This window comes from Plecotus auritus (genome assembly GCF_963455305.1).
Source record: "Plecotus auritus genome assembly, chromosome: 7".
NCBI lineage: Eukaryota > Metazoa > Chordata > Mammalia > Chiroptera > Vespertilionidae > Plecotus > Plecotus auritus.
The window spans coordinates 9,813,431-9,841,089 of record NC_137774.1 but is presented as its reverse complement, the minus strand read 5'-3'; the positions used below and the strand labels follow the sequence as shown (position 1 = coordinate 9,841,089).

Sequence of the window (27,659 nt, the reverse complement as noted above, 5' to 3'; positions counted from 1 at the left end):
CAATCCCAGCCGCGCTAGAGGACCTCGGGTGGGCCAGCCACTGCATCTGCAGGCCTGCCCAGTTCCTCTCTCCTCGGGTCTGCTAACCGTTGCCCTCTCTACACACACACAGCCACACACCGAATAGAGGAGCACTCAGGTTAAAGACCCAGGAGCTCACCCTTCGGGTCCAGCGCCACCCCAGAATCAAGAACCAGGTACTACGAGAGACAGGATACAGGCGACAGCAGTAACAACCTTCAGAAGTCCGCATCTGCCAGCTGCTGAGGGCAGGAACTGGCAGTCACCTGCTGACTATTTTTCTCTGCAGCTGGGACTGGGGAAATCCCCATTCTCTCTGCCCCTCCCCAAAGGCTGGTTAGCAGGGGCTGGGAAGGGGGTAGTTGTGGGGGCTTCAGGGGAGAAAGCCAGACGCAGTCCCTCCCTCTCCCGAGGTGTTGGGGAGCAGTTGAGGCCCCAGGAGCATAACAAGCAGAAGCCTTTAACATTGTGCCAGTGGGTCTGGATCTCACCTTCTGTACAACACCCAGGACACCCCATTTCTCCAACTCAGCTTCCCATTTTCCCTGGCTTTGCTTAAGGGGAGATGGGTTCGGTGCAGAGTCTGGCGCTGAGTGGGGACTGGGCCTGGCTACGCAGGTCTGAACGTAATGCATCAGTCACAGATCAGCCTCATCTCCTGTGGAGGAAACGACTCCAGGCACAGCTTCCTCCTGCACCCAGCCCTCCCACCCCCCTGCGGGAACAAAGCAGGCTTGGGAGGCCGCCGCAAAGGACAGGATGGTGGTTTTATATGAGGCAAAATACTCCTAGGGGAGTAAAGACGAACAGATGGACAGATGGAGGCACACGATACCGGACAGGAGGGGGAAAGGTTGGGCAGTGGTCTCTTCTAACCAGTAAGTGGAAGATGCACCCCACCCCCAGGCGGGGGGTGGGACAACATTGGCACAGGAGGTGGCGAGACAGGCATGAGGTGCCCATCCCTGAGGTGGGCAGCCGGGCAGGGCCCAGTCCTCGTTGGCACAATCGGCTCTCTCTGGCCCAGCTGGGATGCTGGGGAGGGGCAGGGCTGCTGGGCTAAGGGGATGCTAGGCAGAGGGACACTCAGGTCAGAGGGGGTAGGAAGGCCTCTCCTGGGGGGAGTGGAGCGGACATGGGTAAAGAACAGGATCACAAGAGGCAAATACAGAGCAGCAGCAGCAGCAGCAGCCACGCCCCCCCAGAGGAGATCCGTGGTCCCGAGGCAACCCCTGGGGCAGTGATCATTTCCTGGGCACCAACCCCAAGGGCCTCTCTCCTGGGGTTTTGGGGTGAGAATGAAGGAGCAGTTTTTGGTTTCAAAATGAGGCGGACCAGAGTGTTCCATGGGCTCCACACCCAGGTGACTCAGGGGTGTGGAGGGCCCCTCTTCTGGTGGCAGCAGGCAAGGGATACTGTAGGCAAAGCTCATTCCTGGGGCAGGTAAAGGCTGAGGCATGGAGACGGGGGGGAGGGGAGGAGCGCCTCCGATTGCCCACTCCTCAGGGTTAGGTCCTGGGTGGGCAGATGGCACTACATCCGATGCCTGTCAGTTTCTACCCAGACACCTCCCCAAGGGGCTTCCAGCCGAGAGCTCCCTCCTACCAGACCATGCTGCCAGAAAGCTGGGGGGAGAACGGGTGGGGAGGGTTGGGCATGATGAGGGACCCTGGGCCTGGAGTTTGGGAAGAGAACACTCATGGAAAAGCCTGTGGTCTCTCTCTCTCCAGGAAAAGCCCCCTACCCTTCCCAAATACTCCAGGTTGGAAAAAGGGCCACCCCATTTAGAGTCCCAAGTAGAAAGAGCTAAGGAAGCGCACCTTTTCTCTGGGAGAGTGAGGGGGGAGAGAGACCCCCTGAGGTGGGGAAAAGGAGACACTGCAGACAGGTGGGCATCCCCCATCCATCCACCGCAGGTAGATAAAAACCTACAGCTGGAGCTGAAGGGACTCCCAGGAGCTGGGACGCTACCACCTAAAAAAAAACAAACCCCAACACTGAGCAAAGGCATCTGAAAGAGAAGCGCCCCCTGGAGGTAAGATACATCCCGGTGGTGAGCGAGCTGTACCTGCCCTCCCTGGGCTCAGAGTCCTTCCTCCCAGTGTGGCCGCGGCCTCTCAGCGGATGTAAACACCCCGCCCCCAGCCCTCCAGCTCGTTCTTGTTGCGTCCCAGCACGGGTCCCCCGCCCTCCGCGCAGTAGCGGGCCTTATTCCGGCCACGATTCCGGTTGTCAGTCAGCTCCTCTTCATAGTCGTCTTCTTCATCCTCCCAGGATCCCTGACGAGCTGGTGGGGTACTGCCCCCTGCGGGGTCTCCAAGCCCTGGCCCCTCTGAGGGGTCAGTCTCCATGTCCACGCACGAGTCTCCCAGCTCGGTGTAGGCAGAATTTCGGTTGCCAGAGGCGTCGGCATCAAACGTGTCTTGGCGGGACAGTGCCCGCACGGTGCCCACCCGGCCTGGTGGGTGGCTGCTGGGGTAAAGGCCTGGGGGCTGGCCCAGCTCCCCCGGGTACTCGTGCACGCTGGCATGCTCCCCGGTGGCCCGGTCCAGCGACTGGTCCCCAGAAGCAAGGTAGGGTCCCTGGTTAGCAGACAGACGGCACACACCATGCGGATCAGGCAGGGGTGAGAGAAACACAACAAGGCAATGCAGGTTAGTGATGGCACCAAGGCACCAGCCTGGCTGAGGGAGGAGGGGGCTGACTCCCTGCCAAGGACTCTTGTTAGGACGGGGGCACCCAACCTTCCCACAGCTGAGGAGGCCTGAACTCTCCGGTTACCATGACACAGACCCCATGAACAATTAGTCATCGCTTCCTCAAAACACGTCACTAATGCTTTTTGGGGGTAAATCATCATTAACAGCTCATTAGTATTGCCACTCATTAGCGGTTGATTGGGTTAGTCATTGCTCCAGTTTTCCAAATACACTAAGGGGATTTCAGCTCAAGCTCACTAACCCCAGCTCCTTCAGTCCAAACCAGGCCCTAATCAGAGGATTCTAGAACCCCACACTCCCTGACCCAAGTCAAATGATGGACTTCCTCCTCTGCCCCCAGCAAAGACTCAAAGCAGCAGGATAGGAAAAGCTGATGGGTCTCCATCCCCACAGGAGATGATGAGGTGGCCCAATGTCCTGATGGCCACTCCCCTCACAGAGGCCACTGGGTGGGTGCAAAGAGGCCTGGGTCCTAGTCCTGCCCCTTTAAGTTGGGTGATGCTAAGCAAATGACTCCCCTTCCTGTAGCCCAGTTTCTCTGTGGTGGTGTGATGGAGATGAGAGCAGCAGTTTCCAAACTGTTCCCCTGAGATCTGGGGTGGCGTGGGAGGGCACAGAAGTGCTTCAGGGGTCCCTGTGGAGGTGAAGTGAAGACCAAGCCACTAGCTCCCTCTGAGCAGAGCAAGGATGGCTGGCTTATACTGAGCTTCCACATAAGATTCAGTGAACAAATTTGAAAAGCAATGGTCTAGAATGCTTTGTTTTCTGGCTCTAATCGAGAATCAAATGCGTAATAATGTGATCTCAGGGATGGGCCATGGCTCCCACGGGAGGAGGGAGAGGCAGGGCAGGGCACCCACAGGAAGGCCTTTCCTGGAATCTGTTTAACTGGGAGAAGAATGGAAGGTTCAGCATCAATCACCGAAGATGCTACATTCTAGGTCCCTTCTGAGGGGCCTCCTGTGGTTAGGGCTCTAGGAAAGGGGACAGTCGCTTTGGGTTTAAAGGCCCCTGCTTTGTGGGATTCCTTGCTCTGTTGGGTCTACAATTCTGTGACCACTATTGTGTCTAAAATGGGCATGGAGTCCAGTGAATGACTCTACCAGTCGTCTCCATGTTTTCTTCCTAGTCACTTGACTTACAGGGCCCCCAATCAGGTCTCACCCCCAAAAGTCCCCAAGGCAGCGGATGTAGTCCTATGGGACCAGGCCCAAGGAGTACCATCAGCCCGCCCCAATCCCATAAACAAATCACAGACACCAGAAGCTGCTGCTCACCACATTTTTTTACAAAATAGAGCTCTTTCCTTCCTTCCCCATGATCCCTGTTCTCCAATTCCCGGCCATGGGCAGGAGGGGAGATGTGGGGGGAGGGGGTACCTACATGGCGTGCTCCTGCAGCTGGGGCACCGCCCCGGCCTGCTGTGAGGCCTCCAGCCCACCCCAGAAGCTGAGATTTCTCCTGAGTGAGGTGAGCACCTGTACCTGGAGGTTGGAGACAGGGGCAGGGCTGGCAGCCAGGGCTGCAGTAGCCATGGTGCGGTTCAGCAGTGGGTTAGGTGGAGTGCTGCTGGGCGGGTGTGTGGCCTTCCAATAGGCTTCCAAGTATTCGGCCAAGTGCTCACAGGCATCCTCCAATTGGTTCTCGTCCAGGATGATGTCAAACATTTCCTGTGGAGGCGGGGTGAGGGGTAGGGCTAGGATGAGCCAGGCATGACCTAGGGGTTGTGGGTGTGGCCTGGGCACAATGGGCGGAGAGTCAAGGGGTTGAAGGACAAGGTTAAAAAGAGACTTCTGGATGTCCAGAAAGAGAAGGGGCGCTCTCAGATGTGCACTGGCAGAACTACAAAGGGTCTTGGCACCCACAGAGTCCAACTCCCTCATTCTAGATTTAAGGCTTAGACGCCCCAAAGAGAAGTGGTACTTCTGGGGCTTGAAGCCAGTCTCTGACTGCCTGCCCAGCACTCCTTCCCAGAAGACCAGTCTGCGCCTATGGACCCAGCCCAGGTGTTCCTGGTCACTCTGTCTCCCATGCAGGCCAGAGGAAACCAGAATCCAAATGCCACCCCCTTCCCCGGGGTCTGAGCACTCACAGGCGGACACTGCGCCAGCTTCTCCGAGGCCGCTATTTGCACATTGAGGTGTTTGGACTGAGACTTCCCTCGAGACTTGATGAGCCTCTGAAGTACCTGGTTTGGGGGGAGAAGAGGGAACCCCAGAAATGCACCAAGTCAGAGAGGCAGGTCGTGGTTAAAGCTAATGTGGAGAGGCAGTGTCAGGGCTAGGGGATGTTCGATGACTCTCAGCCCTGGCCACCTCTTCAGAAATCACCTCACCCGCTCTGTATCCATCCTACACAATGCCCAGGCTCTCTCCTGGGTCTCATGCCAACATGTCCTAGAAGTTCTCGTAACAGTGGCTGTCTGAAGGGCATACAGCCCAGCTCCTCTGAGCTTCTTCACAGGCTCCATTGGCTAGGCCAACTTCCCCTCCATGTTAACAACAGCCATGCTTTATGGGGCACTTGCTGTGTACTGGCACTATTGGGTACTTTTTACATGATCAATTCATTTAGTCCCGACAATAATCCCATTAGGTGGCCATTACTATGATTTTCACTCAATCATAATAATAACAATAGCTGAAACAAACCCCTAACCTTAACTAAATGATCAAAGCTAACATCACCAGTGATGCAGCAGACCAATGTCATATGCCTCTTGATGCAATGCAATCAGGACGCGTGGCTTTGGTGAAAACTGAAGATGGACTGCATTCCAGATAACACTTCCTGAATTTGACAGTTATACTGTGATTAATGCCCTTGTTCTTAAGAAATACATGGTGGGATAAAGGCATACAATACCTATAACCTACTCTCAAATCGTTATGTGTACATAATACATAAGATAAAGTAAAATGTGGCAAAATGTTGAGAATTAATCAAACTGAAAAATTTGAATTGCATACTTTCAATGGCTGAATTGAGTGGTACGTAAATTATACCTCAATAAAGCTGTTAAAAAAATTAGCAAATCCAAGTGAAGGGCATTCAAAGGATTAGAGTTCTTTGGACTATTCTTGCAACTCTTCTATAAATAAAAATCTTTTAAAAAATAAAATAGATATAGTGCTTAGGAGGTACCAGCCACTTTGCATGGTTAATCCATTTATTTGATCTTCACAATCACTACTTGAGGATCCCTATTTTACAGATGAGGACACTGAGGCATAGAGATGTCAGCTGACTTGGCAAAGGAGCACAGAGCTGGTGAGTGGCAGCACTGGGACATAAACCCAGGCAGTCTGGGGGAATGGGCGTCCTGGTACTTTCTAGATCACAAAGTGTGTGTTTTTTTAAATATATTTTTATTGCTTTTTTACAGAGAGGAAGGGAGAGGGATAGAGAGTCAGAAACACCGATGAGAGAGAAACATCGATCAGCTGCCTCCTGCACACCCTCCACTGGGGATGTGCCCGCAACCAAGGTACATGCCCTTGACCGGAATCGAACCTGGGACCTTTCAGTCCGCAGGTCGATGCTCTATCCACTGAGCCAAACCATTCAGGGCTAGATCACAAAGTGTTTTTTCGATCTTATTGGATCCTTTATCTTATTGGATCCTTTCAACCATGCCAGGAAGTACTTAGATTCATCATCCCCTTTATGCTCATTAGAAACTTAGGACGCAGAAAGGTTAAGTAACGGGTGCTCAGGTCCCAGGGTGCCCTCATGAGGTAATAACAGTTACCGCCCCTGGTTGCCATCATGAACTCCGGGCTCTCTATGACATTACCTCAAACCCTCTCAACAATCACACCATACCAGGGAGGGATTATAGTCCCCATTCTACAGGTGAAGAAAGGAGGTCAGAGGCCTCAATTTCAGTAAAAAATAACAACAAAAAAACAACAAAATCTCATGAATAAGCCAATCACAGCTAGGATTTGAACCCCATGCTGTCTTCTAACTTCAAATCCTTCACCTACGCTTGCCCTCCATGTGTCTCAAACCCCCACTTCTTCACCTACACTCACCCTGCATGTTCCTCCCCATTAACACCTAGGAGGGAAAACTAATGGAGCTGCAATATGACGAAGAAGTGAATCCTACGGATTTCATCTCTATCAAGGTCCACAGGAGGACAGTGCAGCAAAAAGGGCTGAAACCAAAAGGCAGGAAGAACCTCCCGGCTGTCAAGTAGCTGGGTGACACCTGGGACAACACGCACAGAATTCCAGTTTTCTGGATCAGGAGTGGGAGGTTAACCAGAGCGGAGATAGGGGACTGGCCTGCATGACCCTAATAATAATATTTGTATTAAGATTTATAGAGGCCGAAACCGGTTTGGCTCAGTGGATAGAGCGTCAGCCTGCGGACTGAAGGGTCCCGGGTTCGATTCCGGTCAAGGGCATGTACCTTGGTTGCGGGCACATCCCCAGTGGGAGGTGTGCAGGAGGCAGCTGATCGATGTTTCTCTCCCATCGATGTTTCTAGCTCTCTATCCCTCTCCCTTCCTCTCTGTAAAATATCAATAAAATATATTAAAAAAAAAAAAAAAAAAAAAAGATTTATAGAGTACTAATAGCTAATACATGATGAGGTCCATTATACCAGAACCTTTGCTAAGTACTAAGTATTCCCATCAGATTGAATCTTCACAATATCCATGTGATGGAGTTGTACAGAGCGGGAAAGGAAGGCTGGGGTGATTAAGCCACATCATTAGTAAGCAGCAGCTGGGATTTAAACAGGCAGCCAGACTCCCGAGAGCGCCTGTCCCCTCTCGGGTCCGGCTTCTGCACCCACCTTGGGAGAGGTGATCTTGATGTAAACAATGATGGGGGCCAGTGAGGTCTTGGAGAGTTGGGCCGGGTGGTTGATGGTGTCGGCGTCCAGAGCAACCAACTGAAGGGTCCGGGCCAGCTCGAAGATTCGCTCGATCTCGCTCTGAACCTCAGCTGGAGGTACATGGAGTCATGGAGAAGGGGGAATGTAAGGGAGCCCCCAGGAGGCAGTGGGTGGATAGAACACTTCTGGAGATGCCCCCGCCCCCCCCCCGCTCCCACATCTGGCCCCAAAAAGCAGGGGCGGGGGGGATGAAGAGGGGGACTCACCCAGGCTGGAGCGTGTGTTGGAGCGCTCAATGATAATGTGTTTGCTGGGGTTGTTGAGGACTGAGCGCTTAGCCAGAGAAATGTCCGCTGTCACCCGAGTGATGGAGATCCTGGGATGGGGCAAAGAGAGTCAGGGGTCAGGTGGGCTAGAATGCCCTGCCTGTTCCCCAGGCTCTAGGCCTGTCTGCTATCCCTCAGTCCAAGAGTCCCAAATTATCATTCAAGCCATCCTGCCCATCCCCAGCAGCAGAGGACTGCAGTGGCAGTGGGGACCTAGCTCCTGGGGTCTTACCTGCCATCAAACCGATGCTTCAAGAAGTCAAACAAAGCTTTCTGCATCATGTCTGTAACCTGAGGGTGGGATTTGGGGTGGGGGAGAAGTCAGGTGTTTAAAAAGCCACTCAGCAAGAGTGGGCTGCTGGGTGTATGCACCTTCCCACTCCATTTTCTTCTTAAATTCCTGAAATGAATGGGACCCTGGGGGTAGGAGGAGTCTTCTGAGTCTAAGGAGCCTCCAATGAGCTCTCAGATTCCAATGGTTCTTCTAGGTGGTACCTCTGGGAGGACTCTTCTGGGGATTTTGGGGGGAGGAACTCGACCCTCTGAGTGGGTCTCCCTGTGGGTTGGGCCCCCTCTGGGAAATTTCTCTGAAGGTCTGTAGCCCTCTGGGGAAGATACCCAGGAACCTGGGCCCTTCGAAACCTCTGGAGTGTCTCTGAAGGTCTGGGCCCCTCTGGGTCCACTCCCATCTATGGGCTCCTACCTCATAGCCCTTGAGCGACGGTCCCACCAGGATGATGGGCCTCATGGAAGGCACCACGTCATAGGGGGGCACATGCTCTGTCTGGAGGGGAGGCAGGGAGGGGAAACCCCAGAGTGGAGATGGCATTAGCCCCTCTTCCCCAGCCTCCACATGCATCCGTTCCTCCCGCTGGTCCCAGAGCCCAGATGTGGGGATCAGGGTGAGGTGGGGAGGGATGGCAGGGAGAACCAGGAAGTGGGGGGGAAATGGGGCAGATATGGGAATGGGTGTTAGAAGATCCCCCCTAGCTCATCCCAAAGGGTGGGGAGGGGAGACACAGAAAGCTGTGATACTCACCGATTTCTGCTTCTGTTTGGCTGGGTCCAGAGATTGCCAAGAGGGGGAGGAGGGAGAGAGGGAAGGGCACCCAGGCAGGGGCAGAGGGCAAGGAAGGAGCCAGGACAAGAGAGGGAGGGAGAGCGGGCAGACGAGGAGAGATAACAGGGCATGCGTGTTAGTGACAGACAGAGCCAGAGAGAGGGGACGGGACCCCATGCCAGGGGGAGCCAGAGGTGGCCCTGGATCAGGGCTGGGAGTGGGACTGTCAGTCAGTCCAGGGGAACTGAGTATATTCAGACATACCAAGACCCTCTTTCTGGGTCTTGGAAAAGAGCTGGGGAGGGTGACAGCCCCTAATTTGGTGCCCACCTCTGGCCCCAGTACAGCCAACCTGCCCGATTTAAGAGTTCTCTTGACTGTCCTGCTCTGTAGCCAGTAGACCCCCACATGCCCACCCAAGTCCGGAAAGGGCAAAGAAAGGTCACCGTGCCACTCCCCCTTCACATTTGGGGTGGGGGCAAACATGGGATGGCACAGTGGTAGTGAGGGGAAAGGTCAGGTTTCATTACCACCAGATTCTACTTCTGGTTGGGGAGGGGGGCAGCTTTCCAAGGGAAGGGGTGCTTTGATGTCAAGAACTACCCCTTCCTGTGGAGTGGGCCAGGGTAGGGTTTTGTGTGGAGAGAGACACGCCTGTCCTCTGTGCCATCCCACCCCGCCCGCCTCCTCAGCAGGAAGCCCGATCCCCCCCACCCCCCGCAGAATCAGGCTGCCACCACATCTGAATCCATTCCGGCCCCCTCCCCTGCCAAAGATCTGGGCCCTGACCCCCTCCCCTCTCACAAGAACCCAGCAAGGATTACCTTCTTGAAGAAGGAGATGCGTTTGCCATGGGGTGACGGGGTGGTGACACTGCTAACACTAGTCTTGGCAGAGCCACCAGGCTCCCCCAGCTCAGCCTCCTCGTCCTCTAACTCTAGGGGGTCTAGTTCAAATGCTAAGTTAGTCATTTCATTACCTGGACCGGAGAGTCAGGAGAGAGGGAGGAGGGAGGCGAGGTGGGGAGGAGTGAGATGGACAGGGAGACACAAATACAGAACGCAGGGATGGGATGGGGGAAAAAGAAAGAAGAAGAGGTGAATGGAACAGGGTTGGGAGAAATGAATAGGGGGAGTGGGAGGGGAGTCAGGCAGAGAAATGGAGCTACCAAAGAAATGGGAGAGGAGAGACATGAGAGGATGGGTGCTGACTGGCCCAGCTCGTGGGGTACCCTACTCTTCATGGAGAGGGGACCACTGGATGTGTGTGGAGGACTCAGGAATGGGGTACCCTCTACTGCAGGGGAAGGAGGGGGAAGGGCAGTGGGGAGACCACCCAACCCAGAAGCTCCCCATGACTCCCTGGGGAGTGGGGAGGCAGCAGCTCTTACCACTGGCGGGGGGTGTGGGGCGGCGGGTGCCAGTCACCACATCTCCCAGACTGGAGCTGGAGTTGTCACCTGATTTGCTGTGTGGGTAGAGAGGCAAATGGAACTGTGAGCTAAGGGGTGGGTGTGAGGGTGGGGGAATCTTGGTTCTCTCACATGCTGCCCTGCCCCCAAGATTCTCCAACCCCACTGGTGATACCACAGGGGTATCACCCTGAGGCCAAGTCCTGGCTGAATGGCCTCTCCCGGGGTTGGCAGTGCCCCACCCCCAGCCAGACACCTGGAGCTGAGGCGGTTCTGGCGCAGCTTCTGTTCCTGCAGCAGACGCAGGCTGTCCAGTTTGACAGGGCTAGGAATGAAGCCAACCTCACAGCCCTCCTTTACCAGTCGCCCGATCCACCAGTCATTATTGTATTTCTGCAAACAACGGCAGGTGGGGTGGGAGAGACCAAGAGGGAGATTGGAGGTGCAAGCCAGCAGCCACCCTGCAGGGGAAACTACCCTCGGAGTTGCCTACCCTGCCCAGGGGGTGGCACCCTCAAAGAGCCCCACCCCTGGTTCCAGCCTCTGAGTACAGCCCCAATTTCCAGGACAACTCCAGGACCAGCATCCTCTTGGGCCATGGATCACCCTGCCCCCAGCACATCCCTGTTCTGAGAGTCCTTCTTCCCCACGTGTCCGTCCTGCCCTGGAAAGGCGAGGAGAGAAGCAAACGCTGGCACCTACATGTGCCTGGCAAGCTGCCACTCCACTGACAGGCCTCATCACAATCCTGCCCAACAACCTGGTGACCTAGGCATTACCACCCCATTTCACCAATGAAAAATTAGAGGCTCAGAGAGGTGGAAAGATTTGTCTAAGGTTGCGCAGCAGACTCAGCCCAGCCCTGCTTGGCTCAGAAGTCTTTTTCCACGACAGTTCCAGATGCCCCTCTCCTGGTACCCACTACCCTCCAGATGCCAAGTGCTCTCTCCACCTCTTTGATGTGCAGGAAGTCCTTGGGCTCGAAGGTGATGGCCACTCCCTGCACAGGCACCTCATCCCCTGGAGATGGGTTGTAGCCGACATTTGTCCGAACAGCAAATGCCACAGGCTTGGTCTAGAGGAGGGGGACAGGGAGGGTGACAGCCAGAGGGTTAGACCATCATGTAAAAATGTACAACTTCTTGACTGGGGTGGCGATTATGTGGAGGCTTGTTTTAGAAATTGTTCATTAAAAGGTATACCGAATGGCTTGGTAGGGTTTTTGCATATATGTTAATTTTCACAATTAAAAAGGAAAAAATAGCCCTCTCAGGGTGGAGGGGGACACTGGGGAGTGATAAGTATTAGGGGTGGGGAAAGCCCAGAACGACACTCAAAAGGAATAATAATAATAATAATCTATAATAATAATAAAAGCATAATATGCTAATTAGACCGGACAGCCGAACGACCTTCTGGACGAAGCCAGGGCTGTGAGGGCCGAGGCAAGCCGGCATCTGCGGCTGCGAGGGCTGAGCCCCTTGCACGAATTTCGTGCATCGGGCCTCTAGTAATAATAATAAGCTACTGTTTAGTGTGCCAGGTACTGTGTTACATGTTTCACACGCATTATCTCATTTATGTATCACAAAAATCCCAAGAAGTATTGTTCTCTTCATTTTAATGAATGCGGAGACTGAAGTTCAGAAAGGTTAAGTGACTTGCCTAGGATCATTGTACAGCTAGCCAGTAAGAGCAGCCCAGGAAGTGTGACTCCAGAAAGAAGTGTAAATTTTTAGCACTTCTCAAGCTCCTGTTACGTGTGGAAACAGTATCAGACACATTATACTGTATAAGCAGGCAGTATTATAGCCCACATTTTACAGGTGAAAGACAAAGGCACACTGAGGCCCATGGGTATACCAGCTAGGAAGTGGCTGGGCCAAGACTTGACCCCGGGTCTTTCTAGGCTGTCTCTAAAGCCTAGGGCGGGGGGGTGGGGGAGGAATAGGACAGCACAGCCCCTCCCTTCCTTCTCACCTTGGCTTTCTCAAGCTGGGCTAATGCCTGGCGCTCTGCCTCCTTCCTTAAGGCTTCCCGGTCCTCTTCCAGAGACACATCAGAGTCCGATGGGCGGCTGGTGTAGGACTCCGCTGAGCCCTGGAAAGACAGGGCCAGCTCAGGGCCAGCACTGCCTCCCCATCTCCTGGGCCTCAGAAGGCATGGAGGTGCCACCCATCATGGCTGCCTCAAGCCCCAGGCAGCCCAGCATGATGCCACGGGGCTAGGAGAAGGTGGTATTATAAGGGAGGAATCAGGGACTGAGGTTTGCAGGCCCACAGGAAAGATGTGGCCCTAGAAAGGGTGACAGCAGCAAGCCAGGGGTTAAGGCAGGTCCAAGGACAGCTGCTTGGGGCCCGGGAGGGGCGGGAACCTGATAGGGGCAGCGCAATAGAGGAGTGCCAGAGGATGAATCTCCCCTCCCTGCTCCTCATTCCCGCCCCTCCCCTCAGCACCAGCTGAGACAGACTCAGCAGAAGCCCAGTGGGTCCTTCCAGGGACTGTAGCCACCAGCGTAGGCCTGAGCTTTCCGCACTATTGGCAGTGGGCAGCCTGCTCGGCATGATGGGGCCACCAAAAATTCTGCTGTCTTGTGCTCAAGGGTGAGGGAGGGCAGAATCCTACCTCCCCCGTCAGAATCAGGGGAGCCCCAACCCTGAGGCTCTCAGAAGATACAAAAGGAAGTCCAAGATTCCTGAGATGGTGCAGGCAGCAGAGGCCAGTGAAGAGCAGAACAGGGGGCTGCAGCTGCCAGGGTTAAGGCCGGCTCAGAAGTGGGGGTGTGCCAGGACCACATCGACCATTCCAGAGCCTAACTCCTTCAGTGATGCAGGCACATGTGTAAGACACAAACAGTCCAGACCCGCAGTGTGAATGAACACGCTTACTCACGGGTGCGCTTGGATGTGCAACTTCAAGTCCATGGAGGAGGGTGTGTTCTATAGTATGTGCTGGATCTCATGACTGAATGCAAGCAGGTACATATGAGCACATACAGGGGGCACCCTAGGTGTCAGTGTCCCTGAGGGTGTGCAGCCCCTGAGGGCAGGAGCCAGGATGTGTGGATTTGTGTGTGTGAGCAGCAGTGCTGTCGCTACAAGGGGTGGAAGGTGATGTGGGGAAGAACAGGACTGCGGAGATGTGGGGGGTTTTTCCTGAGGGCAGGAAAGGGTCACTTGGCCAGAAATTCCCATTAGCTTTGTATGGATGGGACCTGAGAAGGAGAGAAGACACAGTCCCACCCCCCTCAGAGGGCCCTGGTCATTAGCCAGTGCAGTTGTCCATCCTTTTCCCAGCCAAATCATGAAAACGGGAGACTCGTGAGGCGATAGGTTGGAGGTGGGGGTTGAAGTCACTAACAGAAGCTGGGAAAGAGACGTAAAGGAAGAAGAGTGGAAGCCAGTTCGTCTACCACTCTTCACCCCTCCCGACGGGAGCACGCAGCGTCAGGGAGACAGACGCACAGAGTCAGAGAAACAGACCCAGAGAGAGTGACAGAGCGGCACTCACTGACCGACACACACATGCACACGCGCTCACGCACATGCATGCACACAGACATGGCAGGAATGGCAGGAGACAGGGAAACGGTGAGGAGGCAGAGAGGCAGGCTAGACTGAAGCCCCCTTCACCAGCTTCCTCGAGGAGCTGCTCCCACCCTGTCCCCTATCCCCAGCTCACCACCACGAGGGTCCGGCTGGGCGCCTCCATATCAGCACCCTCAGTGCCTGGCCCTGCTGGCCTAGGAGGTGGCCCAAACTGCCCGTTCCCCCAGGGGGCTCAGATTACAAGCAGAGTTGCTACATGTGCAGACTGCTAGGGTATATTTAGCTCAGAGATGTGGCAAGGACTGCCCCCCCCACTCCCTGCCACCTACTGGGGGTCAGGACTAGGGAGAGGAGAGGGGAAAGGATTAGAGACTGGGGTCTGACAACCTGGGTTACCAAACACTGAGCGAACCAAGTCCTTTTCCTGTCAAGAGGGGTTACACTGAGAGCACAGCACCATTCTTCCTAGCCCGGTCCTAGCCCAGTCCCGCAACAGGAGGGATGAAGGAGAGACTGAAGGAAGGACTTCCTATTTGTGTACTTAAGCGATGCTAGGATGAAGGGTACCTTTCCTGGGCTCTCATGTGCCAAGTGCTGGGGAAACAGGAATCAAAAAGAAGAGCCGCACTCCAATCTGTGGTGGATCTGCCTGGTACCATCCTCCCTCTCCTGGTCCAAGAGGGGGCTTGATCCCCACAGGGCCCTTCTCCCAACGACCCCTGCCCTCATATGCCCTGCCCACTTCCTCTTCAACATTTTCCTTTTCCTTGTCTGATCCCAAGCCCCTCTCCCTTTTTTTTGTTGAGATGCTCTGTAGTCATAGCAACCACATGTTTCTCCCTGAGCCTGAGATGGCCCGGGGTTGAGACTTAGAACAGAGATGAGAATGGCATCTTCCTGACTGAGCACAGAAGACCCCGGAAAGCTATTCAGTGACCCTGCCTTCCGTCAGAGGTGCTGGGCTAAAGTCCTTTCTAAAATCAACTCCCTCCTGCCAGTACCCCTCCTCCTTCAACACACGTTCTCTCTGCATGTTGAAGACCGGTCACATCCGGATACGAGGAGCCTTTCCCCGACCCACACCTAACCAGGGACTCAAATGTCCTGGCTCCTCATTTCTTAGGACTTGCCTCTACCCAACGCTGTCAGATCCTGGGGGAGGACGTGGAAGCAGACAGCCGGCAGGGGGAGTGGGTGACAGCCTGAAGCAAGCTAGAAGGAGGCAAGCCAGGCTGTCCCTGAATGAGATGACGCAGGCAGGCAACAGGGGTTGGTGCCTGGTGCTGGGGGAAGGGATGGGCGGGGGCTGAGGGCGTGGTTACAGCTGACAGTACAGGCAGGAGAGGTCATGGGGTGTCAGCATGATGGGTGGTTCCAGGCAGGCGACAAATGGCATGGGGGAGGGTGCCTGGAGAAAGCCTCAGACCCAGCTCACCAAAGCCGGGATCCAGCAGCCAGCCGCCTCCCTCCTCTCGGCCCAGCATCCCCATTACCTGGCGCACAAAGCTGTTGGATGTTGTATCCGACGATGTGCTCCCATCCGACCTTTTGAACCGTCCTTTCCTCTTGCTGTATTTGCCCTGGAGGAGCCAGGAAGGGACAAGAGTGGAATCAGAAAGGCCCTTTCCCAACCCTTACCCTATCGGGCCAGAGCTCCAGCCAAGCCTTGGAAATATCACTCCCTGATCTGAACAGCCCCCCATATTCTCCCTGAGATGGTACAGCCCGAAGGGGTGGGAGGGCCCAGACCACAGCCATGGAGTGGGGGGCAGTGCAAGAGAGCCCTAGGAAGTGCACACAGAAACCCCCCAAACTAAGCCAGAGAGGCTGGGAAGGGGCAGGCGCTGAGTAGCTGGAGGCTCATTAGGCAGCAAAGCTAATTAAGATGCTGGGCAGGCTGCAGAGGCCTGGAGGGAAGGGAGAGGCCACCTGCAGTGCTGGGGTGTGGTGGTGAAGAAACCTGGGGAAAGTCCCTCTCCCGCTCCCCCTCAGCTGGAGGGGAGCAGGGCTGAGTGTGCCTGTGGCCCCGAGAGAGAAGGGGAACTGCCAGTTGCCAAGAGGGCCCCACTTGGCTTTTCTTGTGCCCAACTCTTGCTTTCCTTTTTTGCAGAGTGGGGAGGGGAGGGGCCGCTTTCAGCTCTACGAGACCCCAAACTAGATGTTCGGGGAGGGGGTGAGGCGTGTGGTAAGTAAACATCTAACCCTGGCCCACTGCCATCGGGCATGTTTAAGCTCAGCACCCCCTATCCTGGCAGGACTTTTTCTCAGGCCTCTCCTCACTATCACAGTGGTCACACCTCTCCCGGAAGGGGCAAGAGGGATCAAGCACCCTCCCACTAACCCCCAGCTGCCACTGCCAACATCCTGTCCCCATGGTACCCACCAGGCTGCATCAATCTAAATGCCCCTTGGCCCTGCCCCAAGATGAGCCTAGGACACAGCCCCCACAAGTCCCTGGGGTAGGCTGGCTCAGTCTCACTGACAAGGCTCCTGACTTGGCTGGAGTGGACACTGCCTGAGCACTCAAACAGCCGCACATCCAGCTCTTTCCAGGCCGCCTGTACAGGGGCTGCTTCTTTGCCCTCCCCAACTCACGCATGCACATTGACCCCAGGCCAGTCCAGAGGAGGGGGTCATCTGATTGAGGGTTTAGGCCCTCCAAGCCCGTGCCCCCAGCCTGCATCCTAGAGTTTCTTTACCAAAGAAGGTACTAAGCCATGACCAGACTAGGATCTCCATCCTCCCTCTGGTACTTGGGCCTAAGTACCAGAAGGAGAATGGATAGATGGGAAAGAAGGGCACCCGGGAACCCCAGAATCCTCCCTCCTATACCTCTCTTTAAACCAGACATACACCCTACCTCTGGAATTGGGGATCCCTACAAACTTAAGAGGATCACCCAGGAAGCTCCGACTCTCTCACACCACCACCCCAGGCTGGGAAAAGGGAGTGGCACCCAGAGGACAAGGGACAGCTGAAAGAAAGGCCCAGGCAGCTGCCTCGCAGGCTCCAAGGGGCCTGGGGTGGGGAAGGAAGGTATTTTTAGGTCTGACCTGGCCCCCGCCACACACACATGCAGATTAACCACATTATCATGGCGGTTACAATTGCTCCACTCTGGCCACAGCCAGAAAAGAGTTAATGCTATCCCAGCCTTGGGGTGTTGCCAGATTAGAGAAGGACATGCCCCAGAGAAACCACCCCAGACCTTGCTAGTTACTCCATGGACACCCACCACACCCGAAAATGCCCCTTCCTCGGAGTAACCCGTGGGCACAGTTAAGTGTTAGGGGGGGAGGGCGGGACATCAGACCTCCTCCCCCAGGTAACAGCTTCTTCCCCTCCAGGACAGTGAGTTGGCATCCATCCAACTTTCCAAACTTTGGAGGCATTTTTCCGGGGCTGAGGGGGGAGGGGAGGATTGGCAGAGAGAGAGAACGTGGGTGTTGGGGACGAGGTGCTGGTCCAATATAGGGATGTAGCTGACGTGGCCGGAATGGGAGCCTGGCCCCTTCCCCACTCTCGAGGGCCACTGTCTGCGGCTCCGAAGGCCTGCTGGCGCCGCCCTCTGACTAGCGCCTCGGCCATCTCCCAGAGCCACCCCCGCCCCACCCACCCCCGCCCAGCGCCCAAGAGCGTGCTCTGCGTCGCCCCCTTTGCCTGAGCTCGCTCTCCAGCCTCCCTCAACCCCGGGATCCCCCCGCCAGCACCCCCATTCTCAACCCACTGGAACCTGTACCCGAGCAGCAGGGACACGAGGAAGCGAGGGTGACAGGCGCTCCGACCGCCTCCTCCGGCTCCGCAAAACCGCAGCCCAATTCCGGGCCAAGCGCCCATCAATCATTAACCCGCAGGAACTGGGGGCGAGCAGGCGCCCCTCTCCCCTCCGCGCCGAGCTTATAACCCTTTCCTCCCCAGGGTCCCTCCAGCCAACCTCCCAGGGTCCGCGGGAGCGGCCCCTTCCCTCTGCCCAGCCACCGCGCCTCACCTGTGGGCTGGGGTCGAAGACCTCCATGGGAATCTCCTGGGAGGGTGGGTAAGGGCCCCGCGACATGCCGGTCTTCTGGACCATGGAGAGGAGCCTCCCCTCCGGCCGCCGGCCCGGCCCAGCTGGGCGCCCTCAGCGCACGAGAGGCCGTAGGAACCGAGAGCGGCGCAGCGCAGCCAGCACCGGATCCAGCCACCTGGCCCTGCCTGCGGCTGCCCTCTTCCTGCCTTGCCTCCCTCCTCCCGCTCTCTCCTCTGCCGCCGCCGCCTCCTCCGCCCCTGAAGGCTCAGCATCTCCCCCCGCCCGCGCCGCTTCCCCCCGCCCCTCCGCCCGCCCCGGCCCCGCCCCTCGCAGCCCCTCCGCGGGCTCCGCACGGACAATGGAAGGGCGGCGGGAGGCAAGCACGCCCCTCCTGGCTCCGAGGCAGAGCGCAAGCTGACCTCGGACTGGCCCGGGGTGAAGGCGGCCCCCTCTGCGGGGGCAGGGGTGGGGGTAGAAACTCGCCTGAGGGTTGGGGGCCGGGGGTGGCGGTTTACCAGGGGATGCCAAGCGCTAATGGAGGTGTAACGCGGCTTAGCGTGTCTGGCACCGCGCCCCCCTTCCGTCCCAAACCGCTCTTCCCTAGCTGGTCTCCCCATTCCAGCTTGGGCCACCGGAACTTCTCGGTCCCGGGGACCCGGCTTTAACTGCTTTCTCCCCTGTGTGAGCCCAGGTCCCCTTGAACCAAACAGAAAGTCCCCTCCCCGCCTCTAACTCTGGGCTGGCCGGCGGGGGGCTGAGGCTGGAGCGGGGAGGGTGTCCAAAGGGAGTCCCAGCAGAGCACAAGAAATCCCAGGGACCCAGGAGTCCTTCTGTCTCAGCTGCTAGTATCCCAGGCCCTTCCAGAAGGCCGGGATTGGGGCTGGGTGAGGTCCGTGTACTTTGGAAGAGAGAAGAAAAAGGAAGAAGAAATGAGCTGAGAGGAGAAACTGGCTAAAATCAGATCTAATGACCATTGACCTAGGATTGCTCCCCCTTCATCCAATCCAAGGCCTGGACCCCACTTAACACGCATGATCTTCGGAGAGAAAAGGAGTAGGGGATTCTGGCAAGAGACCTTGGTGCCAGTTTGGCTCAGGCTCTTTCTGGTCATGTGGCCCTGGACAAATCACTACACCTTTCCTGTAAAATGGGGTTGCCAGGACTGTGGTATCTTTGTCGCCTGGGATGATTGGGAGGATGAGGGAAAGTGAAATTAAATGATGGATTGCTGGGGCCTTTGGAGATGCTGTAAGGAGCAGTGTAGGGGTCAGTCATGACAGGAGGACCTGTTATCTCCCTAATCTACCCCTCCTGCTGTTCCACAAAGAGGAGAGGTGAGAAGTAGAATGGAGATTGGCCCAGGTTTAGTGACCCTAAAATAAGGCCGGCCTGCAACAAGTAGATGGCCAGCCTAAATTGTTTTTCTGATCACATCCCTTTGAGAGACATTGCAGCTGAAACCCATTAGCATTGTCCTATGAGCAGATCCAATCCGGAGCAGGGTCCTCACCTGCCCAATGGACACGAGAGAGCCTGGCATGACAGAAGGCATGGGTTTTGCGGTCACAAAGACCTGGACTTTCCATTTCTGTGACCTCACTTAGATGTAACATGACAATGACACTAATTGTGATGTGAGGATGTGGCATAAATTTTGCTCCTCTTTCTCCCTTTTTGACCTGAGCTCTGTTTAGCAGCCAGAAAAATTCAGCTAGAGATGCGGTAATCAGGTGGAGCCAGCACTCAAAGCTGGGTTTCTTGGATTCCAGAATATTCTCCTTGGGTTTTTGCACTGGGTACGCCAGACCAGGAGGGAAGAACTATGGGTTGTGTGGTCATTCGAATTTTTTTTAAACTTTCACAACTATGCGTTCACTCAGCCAAAATAGTATTTCTCAAGTGTTTACTATGCTCTAAACTCTAAACCCGCTGTAGTGCAGTGTAAGCCGAACAAGTTTCCTACTATCAAGGAGCTTGTCTTAAAGCTTCCCTTTGCAAGTTGCAAACATTAACTTACGTGATTTTCACAACTGGGTTACGGAAATATTACATAGGAGAAAGCTGAGGCACTAAGATTAAGAACCACAGTGGTGCAAAAACAAGCTAATGTCTTTGGTGACCTATTCTGCACTCCAGGGGCTCCCGATCTACTGAGAAAATGAATAAAAAGGTGGCTTTTGTCTGATATCTGCCCTATTATTTTCTTCCGCTTCATTCACTGTTTTTTTACCCGCTAATAAATCATCTTCCCAGAGAACACAGGATGCCTGCAAGGACTGGGCCACTCTAGCAAACTCCTCTACCCCGCCTGCGCAATCCAGCTGACATCCGGCTCCCACTAACCACGTGATCAGCCACCCTGGCTGCGCGTGCCTAGTAGGAAGCCGGACTATACCATTTTGCCCTACCAAAGGGGTATATTTTCTATGTTTTTATGTTTAAAACGATTCCTGATATTACGCTTCTATTATCTAGGGTATTTACACACGATTTAAGTACGTTTAGGATGGCGGAAGATGAAAGGACAAGAGGGGAATACGGATGAAAGCGGAGCGGGGGATGGCCTCTCCCCTTTACAGATAATGGGAGGAGCCTGGCCGAAGTGAGTTCTTTCCTTTCGCCGCTGCGGCAGAAGCCATGAGGTGAGGACTCGCAGGTCTCCGGCTTGGGTTGATCCCGGCTGCCGGGGGACGGCGGTGCTCGGGACCGTGGCCCCCGATGGGAGAGATGAGGTGGAGGCAGCCCTGAAGCGGCGGGTCCCGGAGTTTGGGGTAGGCCGGAGCACACTAGGCCCCGGCCTCGAGAGGATTGGGGTGGCGGAGCGTCCCGAGAACTTTAGGCCGCGGGAAGGCGGGGCACCGCGCCGCACACGGATCGGGGGCGACCACGCGGGCAAAGGGAAGGTAGCGGCGGTGACTAGGCCCTGGCCTCCATACTCGCGGGGCGCTCCTGGATCCGAGCCGACCTCTGCATCTATGTGATGAGGTCTCAGGCCTCTGGCTGCCAAGAGGGGCGAACCCTAGCACCTCCTGGAGACCGCTTAAGGCCAGCTGAATTTCGCTTATTACTGTGATGAGACGAAGGAAACGAGCCCAGGAAGCAAAGGACTAGACTAGCAATTCAGGTCTCCTGGCCGCGGATTCTTCACGCTAAACACTTGTTTTTAGAGCTGAACACCAGAACGGGCATAAGCCCCCTCTCCATCCTAATTTTACTCGTTCTCATTTTCCAGAGGAGAGAATGATATAGGAAAGATCTGGGGGTGTGATGGCGTGGGTGGCAAAAGTCTTAGTGAAGTGGGACGTGTTTGCCCCTAACACTTGTGTGCGCATGCACATCCACTTTCCCATGTGTTCTGTTTCACCACCTTAGAAGACTTGGAAGGGCAGATGTGCTGGGGATACTCGTTCCTTCCTAGCAATGGCTTCCAGGGCCTGACAGTGTTTTCTTTCTGTTTGTCGCAGTATGCTCAGGCTTCAGAAGAGGCTTGCCTCCAGCGTCCTCCGCTGTGGCAAAAAGAAGGTCTGGTTGGACCCCAATGAGACCAATGAAATCGCCAATGCCAACTCCCGTGAGTTCTTGGGTCTATGTTCCTTCTTCGTCCTACCCTTTACTCATGTTTCATGAGATGGAAGACGACACAGTTGTGTTGACTTTATAGTCTGCGAGGTCTTATAAAATGGAGGGATCACAGAATAATGGAGATGCCAGAGTTTTTATTCCTGCCATTTGCCAAAAGGGCAGGATAGAAATTAATGGACAAACTGTTCATAGAAAAAAAAATTTAATCAAAAAGTAAATAAAAGAGCTAGGATTTCGTCTTAGCTCTTCCTAGAAAAAAAAACAAAAAACAAACACAAGTTGATGGAACCACCCAGTGTTATACTAATTACTATTCCTAGAGTGGATACTCTGTTTTAAAGCTCTGTGAAGGCACTGGGGGGTAGAAATGACCAAGGAAATAATGATGTGGGAAGACCTGGGGCCTCAGACTTAGGAGAGCCTGTTGGCATATTCAAGGCTAATAGATGTCAATCCTACAGAGAGCATCATACCACAATAATTCCATATAATATTACAGGGGGAAAAAGTATTCAATGACAATTGTAAGGCAGGCTTCATTTGGGATCATTGTGATAGGTACAGGAGCCACTGCAAATGGGCTTTTACAGGGGGGAGGGAGATTGGGCTCAAATCCAAATACAGCATGGGCAGGTAGAGTTTATAGCTAAGGCACGCAGTGTAGAGGGTCAGTGGATGGGAAGTTACCAAGAGGAAGTGGAGGTAACAGGGATTTTGGTTAAATGGACCTCGCAGGATTCTAACTGAAGACGGGCCAGGATGGTGAGACATCACCTGGGAAATGGTGATGGATGTTTTGAGTAGGCTACAAATACCTAAAAGTGGGGGGAAGTTTTGAGATCACTGGGCTGGGGATGTACACAGTGTCTATGGCCTGTCCTATTAAAACTCTGGGTTATGACTTGCATTCTTGAAGCTAGGCCCTATCTGACTGACCAGGTACATTATGTTTTTCCAGGGCAGCAGATTCGGAAGCTGATCAAAGATGGGCTGATCATCCGGAAGCCTGTGACTGTCCATTCCCGGGCTCGATGCCGGAAAAACACCTTGGCCCGCAGGAAGGGCAGGCATATGGGCATAGGTTAGTGCATTCTTCTTCCTCTAAGACTTAAGAAATAATGGGTGTTTAAGTCTAGACTGAAATATATTTAGGATCTTTTTCTTCCCAGTCTGTCTAATCTTGAGCCCTTTTCTTACTCTGATAGTTGATGTGCTTTCTTTGTGCAAATCAGAAAGTTGGCACTGGTGTTGAAATTAAAAGTACAGTATTGGTAGAAAGAGGTCACATTTCTTGAGCACCTACCCTATGCCAAGGATTGTACTTGGTACTTGAAACTGTCCAATAAATTCTAAAACCACTTTCAAAGGTCAGGATAATTTAGGGAGATGAAGGACACACCACCTTTAAAGCCCCTTCCAGCTTACGATGCTGCCTTGGTGCATGCCCATCATATCCACATTCTGTGCAAAGCATAGGGGGAAGAATTGCCTTGTTTGTGCTTCCTTTAAAACTTAATAAATGAAAGAAATTATTTGGGATCATCTGTAAAATGGAAATGTTACTTAAAATGATAACAAAGCACTTGTCACATGACCTAGTGAATTATAAAGGTTTTCACAAGGTGGAAGTTGGTAGCTGTCATTAGGACCAATCAGCTGGCTTGAATAACTCCTTTGAGATCTAAATGCCTGAGAGTGGACCTAACTCATCTTCTCTGCAGGTAAGCGAAAGGGTACTGCCAATGCTCGAATGCCTGAGAAAGTAACCTGGATGAGGAGGATGAGAATTCTTCGCCGGCTACTCAGAAGATACCGCGAATCTAAGAAGATTGACCGCCACATGTAAGCATGTCTTCCTCTTGGGCCCACCAAGACCCATTTGCTGCTTTGATGGCTTGTTCTTTGTGCAGACACAATTCTGTCTCATTGGCCTTGGCGAGGGGGCTATCTGTGTTGAGTAAGCTTAGGAAATTCTTCCATTCTGTCCTGTTTTGTTTGTGTGTGTGTGTGTGTGTGTTTGTTTACTTGTTGATTTTAGAGGGCGTGGGGGAACAGGCATCGATGTGTTGTTCCACTTAGTTATACATTCATTGGTTGACCTCTATATGTGCCCTGACCGGGGATGAGGATCGAACCAGCAGCCTTGGCATATGGGAGCAACACTAGCCAACGGAGCTACTCAGCCAGGGCTAGCTGTTTTCTTCCCGCCCCACCCCCATACGGCATCAGGGTAGTCCAAGTATTGAATTATCTGCCAGACAGGCTCTTCTGGCCAGAAAGTTTTGGTTTGAGGGAAAGCAGTTCATCAGCAATAGAAGAGGAAAGGAACCCTACACGCTTTAGGGACTTGGTGTGGAGGGGCCAACCTCTGATCCCATCACTGGCTAGAACCTCTGCTTCCTACATCCTGCAGGTACCACAGCCTGTACCTCAAAGTGAAGGGTAACGTGTTCAAAAACAAGCGGATTCTCATGGAACACATCCACAAGCTGAAGGCAGACAAGGCTCGCAAGAAGCTTCTGGCGTAAGTTTCTTCAGGAATTGGCCTCTGTGTCATGGGGCAGCTTCTTTGACTTTTATTATTACAAGTGTTCCTCTGAGACATGTGCGGTAGGGGCTGTAGATTAGTTGAAGTGGGAGTTCTTGATAGCCCAGGCCAGTGGTCGGCAAACTCATTAGTCAGCAGAGTCAAATATCAACAGTACAACGATTGAAATTTCTTTTGAGAGCCAAATTTTTTAAACTTAAACTTCTTCAAAATAGACTCTCCCAGGCCGTGGTATTTTGTGGAAGAGCCACACTCAAGGGGCCAAAGAGCCGCATGTGGCTCATGAGCCGCAGTTTGCCGACCACGGGCCCAGGCCATTCATTCCTCAAGCTAACTATGTTCAAAGAGAGAGGTCTAGGCCTGCGCTTCCATCTCCCAGCAGCCTATCTGTTCTCAAACTGACCCATCTTTTCTACTTCCATTACTCAGTGACCAGGCCGAGGCCCGCAGGTCTAAGACCAAGGAAGCCCGCAAGCGCCGTGAAGAGCGGCTCCAGGCCAAGAAGGAGGAGATCATCAAGACTCTGTCCAAGGAGGAAGAGACCAAGAAATAAAGCTTCACCTCTCTTACCTGTACATAGTGGCCTTGGCAGTTACGTGGTTCAGTCATTTAATAAAAGTAGCCTTCGTCTACCTCTCTGCTTCTTCCAAAGTTACTAATTGTGGGTTTTCACTTACTTATGTATTTATTTTAGAGAGGGAGAAACATTGATTTGTTCCCCTTATTTAGCCGTGATTGGTTGATTCTTGTATATGCCCTGACCGGGGCTTGAACCCAAAACCTTGGTATATCAGGATAACACTAATCAACTGAGCTACCTAGCCAGGGCCAGTCTTCACTATTTAGAGGGCCAGAATGACCACTCTGAGGACTGAGATACAGGCCCTTCCAGGGTTCCTGTTTCATTTCTTGACTCGTGACCTCTCCATGATAGAGGGGATTTGTGTGTGTGTTGTTTTAGTGGGGTGCAGGGCCTGCTTTGCAGGGAGGGAAGGAATGGCTTCTACCCAAGCCTCCAAAATACTGTGCTTCAGAAATGCTTTCACAGCAGAGCATGGGTAGCACCTTAAAAGTGGTCTCAAATGTTGGTTGGGGACCAATAGTTGTCACATGGTATTAAAAATGACAGCAAATAGAGTGCTTACACTTCTCAACTGGGCACTGAGGTCCAAGGTTAAAATATGCCCTTTAACATCAGTCCAGAAATTACACCTGGACTTCGACTGCTGACTGCTATCCCTAAACAGCTGTATCGAGGTGTAACAAGCTGTCATTTTGAGTAACAATTTCTAAATCTTTTTACCTTCTTGTCCTGTCGCGCTTTTTTTTTGGGGGGGGGGGGGGCCGCGGGCCTTATACCCATCACATAGGGGATAAAAGAAAAGGCTTTTCTCAGAAATTGGGAAAAGGCACGTGGCATACAAAAGCTTGTCAGCCATTGTGAGTTGCTTGTGAGTTCACAGCACATTGTGAATTTGTAGCCCCTTTTACAAATGGGAAGTAAATTTTATTTTGCAACTATTACTGGGAGTAGTAACTGCCAGTTTTACAATAAAATATCTGCTCTGAGAGTCCAGTACTTTGACATTGATTCTAATCTTGGCAACATTGTCAAGTAGGGTTACTGTCTTTGTTTTGCAGACATTTGGATTCACACAAAAACTAATGTAGGGTTGGGATGGGAAAAGTGGATTCAAGATATTTAGTAAGTGAAACAGCTTTGTAGACACTGATTGTGGGGGCTGAGGAAGAAGTCTGGGTTGGCCCCAAGGCCTTGTGCTTTGGAGGACTGAGCAGGGGATTCCTTTAGTGATGAGAAGGAACCATTTGAGGTGGGGAGAAGGGCTAGAAGAGCTGAGCTTTAGATATATTGAGTGGGTGGCAGTTTGAGGGACAAATGTCCAGGTGGAGCGGGTCAGTCAGCCAGTTAAATACAGGAATGTCGACTTGGATGAGGAAGACGTCTGGGTTGGGAGGAAGGTTGCATAGAAGCGGCCACCTCCTTTATATGGACACAGCTAGGACTGATGTCCTAGCTAGTTACCTCCCTGCCCTCCACCCCTCTCCTGAGGAATTTTTGCTTTGCGGGGAGCAATACAAAGCCAATTGGCCTTCAGGGGGTGTACTTGGCAGATGTTCTCATCTACACTTGGGAAAGGCAGGGCCAAAGTGGTCTTGGGGACAGCAGGCCCCTCTCCAGCTCTGCCTCAACTGTCCTTGTCCAGTCTGGACCAGATGGGGGAAGTGGGTGGCCCAAGGCAGGGAAGCCCAAATTCAATGAGGAATGTCCAGAGGATCTCCACCACCCACTTGCATCAGAGCCTGGGACGAGAGCACTGATTTGAGGGTTCCCTGTGGCCACTGTGGCAGCCTGTATGCACTTAATTTTTTAGCTCTTGCTCCAATCCTTTGTCATCCCAAGTGGGGAAGCTGTGGCCTAGAAGGGGAAGGGCCTTGGACAAGCTCTCAGCTTGGAGTATGGGACCCCTTCCCAGTCATGGACCAGAGGGGGAAGGCCAGTGGAGGCCACTCCACCTCCACGCCCCTCAAGCAGTTGAGGAGCGACGGAAAGGAGGCTATGGTAACAAACATGGCACCCGCACCTGGGCTCCTGCTAGCAGCACAGAAACCGGTTTCCACCCTGGACCAGGAGATGGTGCTGTTCTCTCACAGGTGGTTGCAGAAAACCGCCTCACATTTTGGGTTGTGGGAGGATTGGCGGGGAGGGAAGGGTCATGGGTTGTGGGAGCCTATCTCTTGGGAAGCTTTGGGTTTAGTTACTTCCTTTTTTCCTTTTTTATTGAATTTATTGGAGGTGACAGTGGTTAACAAAATTATATAGGTTTCAGGTGCACAATTCTACAACACAGCATCTGTACACTGTATTGTATGTTCACCACCCCAAGTCAAGTCTCCTTCCATCACCATTTATCCTCCCTATACCATCCTCCACAACCCAATCCCCTAGTTCCTTCTTTCTGAAGCTCACCCCAGCCTGGAAATTACCTCTTTCCACCATGGGCCTCTAACCCCTTCCCAAGCCGTGCTTAAGGCCCTTCAGCAAGCAGATCCCCTGAACTAACGGCTGGATCTCTTTTAAGTATGGAAAGTTATGAAAATATATGTCCATTCTCTCAAGCATATACAATTGGTCCCCTTTATAATTTGTATACCCTTTTAAAGGGGTTCATTGACCCCAGGTAAAGATTCCCTGAGCAAGTCCAACTCCATTTCAGAGGGGCCAGCGGCTCCCCAGAATCTCAGCGTTGCATGAACACAAGCACCCATCTTTGACTCTTCCAGGCGTGGGAGGGTGTGACTCAGAGTGGATTGTGGCAGAGGTACTGCGCACAGCGGCGGCTGCAGAGCCACGAGCTGGAAAGGGGGTGTAGGTCCCTGGCCCGCTTCCCAGTGCTCTCTCTGATGCTGAGAGAGGGACCACCTAGGCCGGCTCCCTGCAAGCCCCAGGGTGGCTGAGGCTGGAAGTACACTGCCACCTTCCTTGCACTCCTCAGCAGGTGTCCCACCCCGCCTGTCCCAAGCATTGGGAGAGGTGGTTATGGGGGGAGGGGGGCTTGTGAAG

At 53.6% G+C, this 27,659-nt stretch overlaps 2 protein-coding genes across 5 annotated transcripts; one reads left to right on the top strand and one right to left on the bottom strand.

Moving 5' to 3' along the window:
• Nucleotides 1–769: 769 nt before the first annotated feature.
• On the bottom strand, nt 770–18,221 carry CACNB1 (calcium voltage-gated channel auxiliary subunit beta 1). Of its 3 annotated transcripts, none has more exons than XM_080679436.1 (14): nt 17,926–18,221; nt 15,431–15,517; nt 12,370–12,489; nt 11,342–11,464; nt 10,646–10,782; nt 10,369–10,445; nt 8,958–8,977; nt 8,622–8,702; nt 8,151–8,209; nt 7,859–7,968; nt 7,551–7,702; nt 4,834–4,929; nt 4,226–4,411; nt 770–2,603 (listed from the first exon to the last, which is right to left on the bottom strand). In XM_080679436.1, the coding sequence occupies exons 1-14, from the start codon at nt 18,007–18,009 to the stop codon at nt 2,139–2,141; spliced, it is 1,797 nt and encodes a 598-aa protein (XP_080535562.1). In that variant the 5' UTR covers nt 18,010–18,221; the 3' UTR covers nt 770–2,138. The 3 variants fall into 3 exon arrangements, with proteins under 3 accessions (XP_080535562.1, XP_080535561.1, XP_080535563.1); XM_080679435.1 differs by lacking the exon at nt 8,958–8,977 and adding an exon at nt 9,803–9,957 and having other exon boundaries at nt 17,926–18,195; XM_080679437.1 differs by lacking the exons at nt 770–2,603; nt 8,958–8,977; nt 15,431–15,517; nt 17,926–18,221 and adding exons at nt 9,803–9,957; nt 14,071–14,204 and having other exon boundaries at nt 4,008–4,411.
• A 2,126-nt stretch (nt 18,222–20,347) lies between these two features.
• RPL19 (ribosomal protein L19) lies at nt 20,348–24,708 on the top strand. Of its 2 annotated transcripts, none has more exons than XM_080678657.1 (6): nt 20,348–20,588; nt 21,411–21,517; nt 22,487–22,609; nt 23,250–23,370; nt 23,942–24,052; nt 24,506–24,708. In XM_080678657.1, the coding sequence occupies exons 1-6, from the start codon at nt 20,584–20,586 to the stop codon at nt 24,627–24,629; spliced, it is 591 nt and encodes a 196-aa protein (XP_080534783.1). In that variant the 5' UTR covers nt 20,348–20,583; the 3' UTR covers nt 24,630–24,708. The 2 variants fall into 2 exon arrangements, with proteins under 2 accessions (XP_080534783.1, XP_080534784.1); XM_080678658.1 differs by having other exon boundaries at nt 20,566–20,717.
• Nucleotides 24,709–27,659: the final 2,951 nt, after the last annotated feature.

Bases quoted from the DNA above. Each gene is read 5' to 3' on its own strand.
- RPL19 (XM_080678657.1), top strand. The intron at 21,518-22,486 runs GTGAGTTCTTGG...ATGTTTTTCCAG, and splicing joins AATCGCCAATGCCAACTCCC to GGCAGCAGATTCGGAAGCTG. The intron at 23,371-23,941 runs GTAAGCATGTCT...TACATCCTGCAG, and splicing joins AAGAAGATTGACCGCCACAT to GTACCACAGCCTGTACCTCA.
- CACNB1 (XM_080679435.1), bottom strand. From the start codon at position 18,009: ATGGTCCAGAAGACCGGCATGTCGCGGGGCCCTTACCCACCCTCCCAG. The intron at 8,703-9,802 runs GTAATCCTTGCT...CCTCCCCTCCAG, and splicing joins GCATCTCCTTCTTCAAGAAG to ACAGAGCATGTGCCCCCCTA. The intron at 7,969-8,150 runs GTAAGACCCCAG...GCCCCATCCCAG, and splicing joins AAGCATCGGTTTGATGGCAG to GATCTCCATCACTCGGGTGA.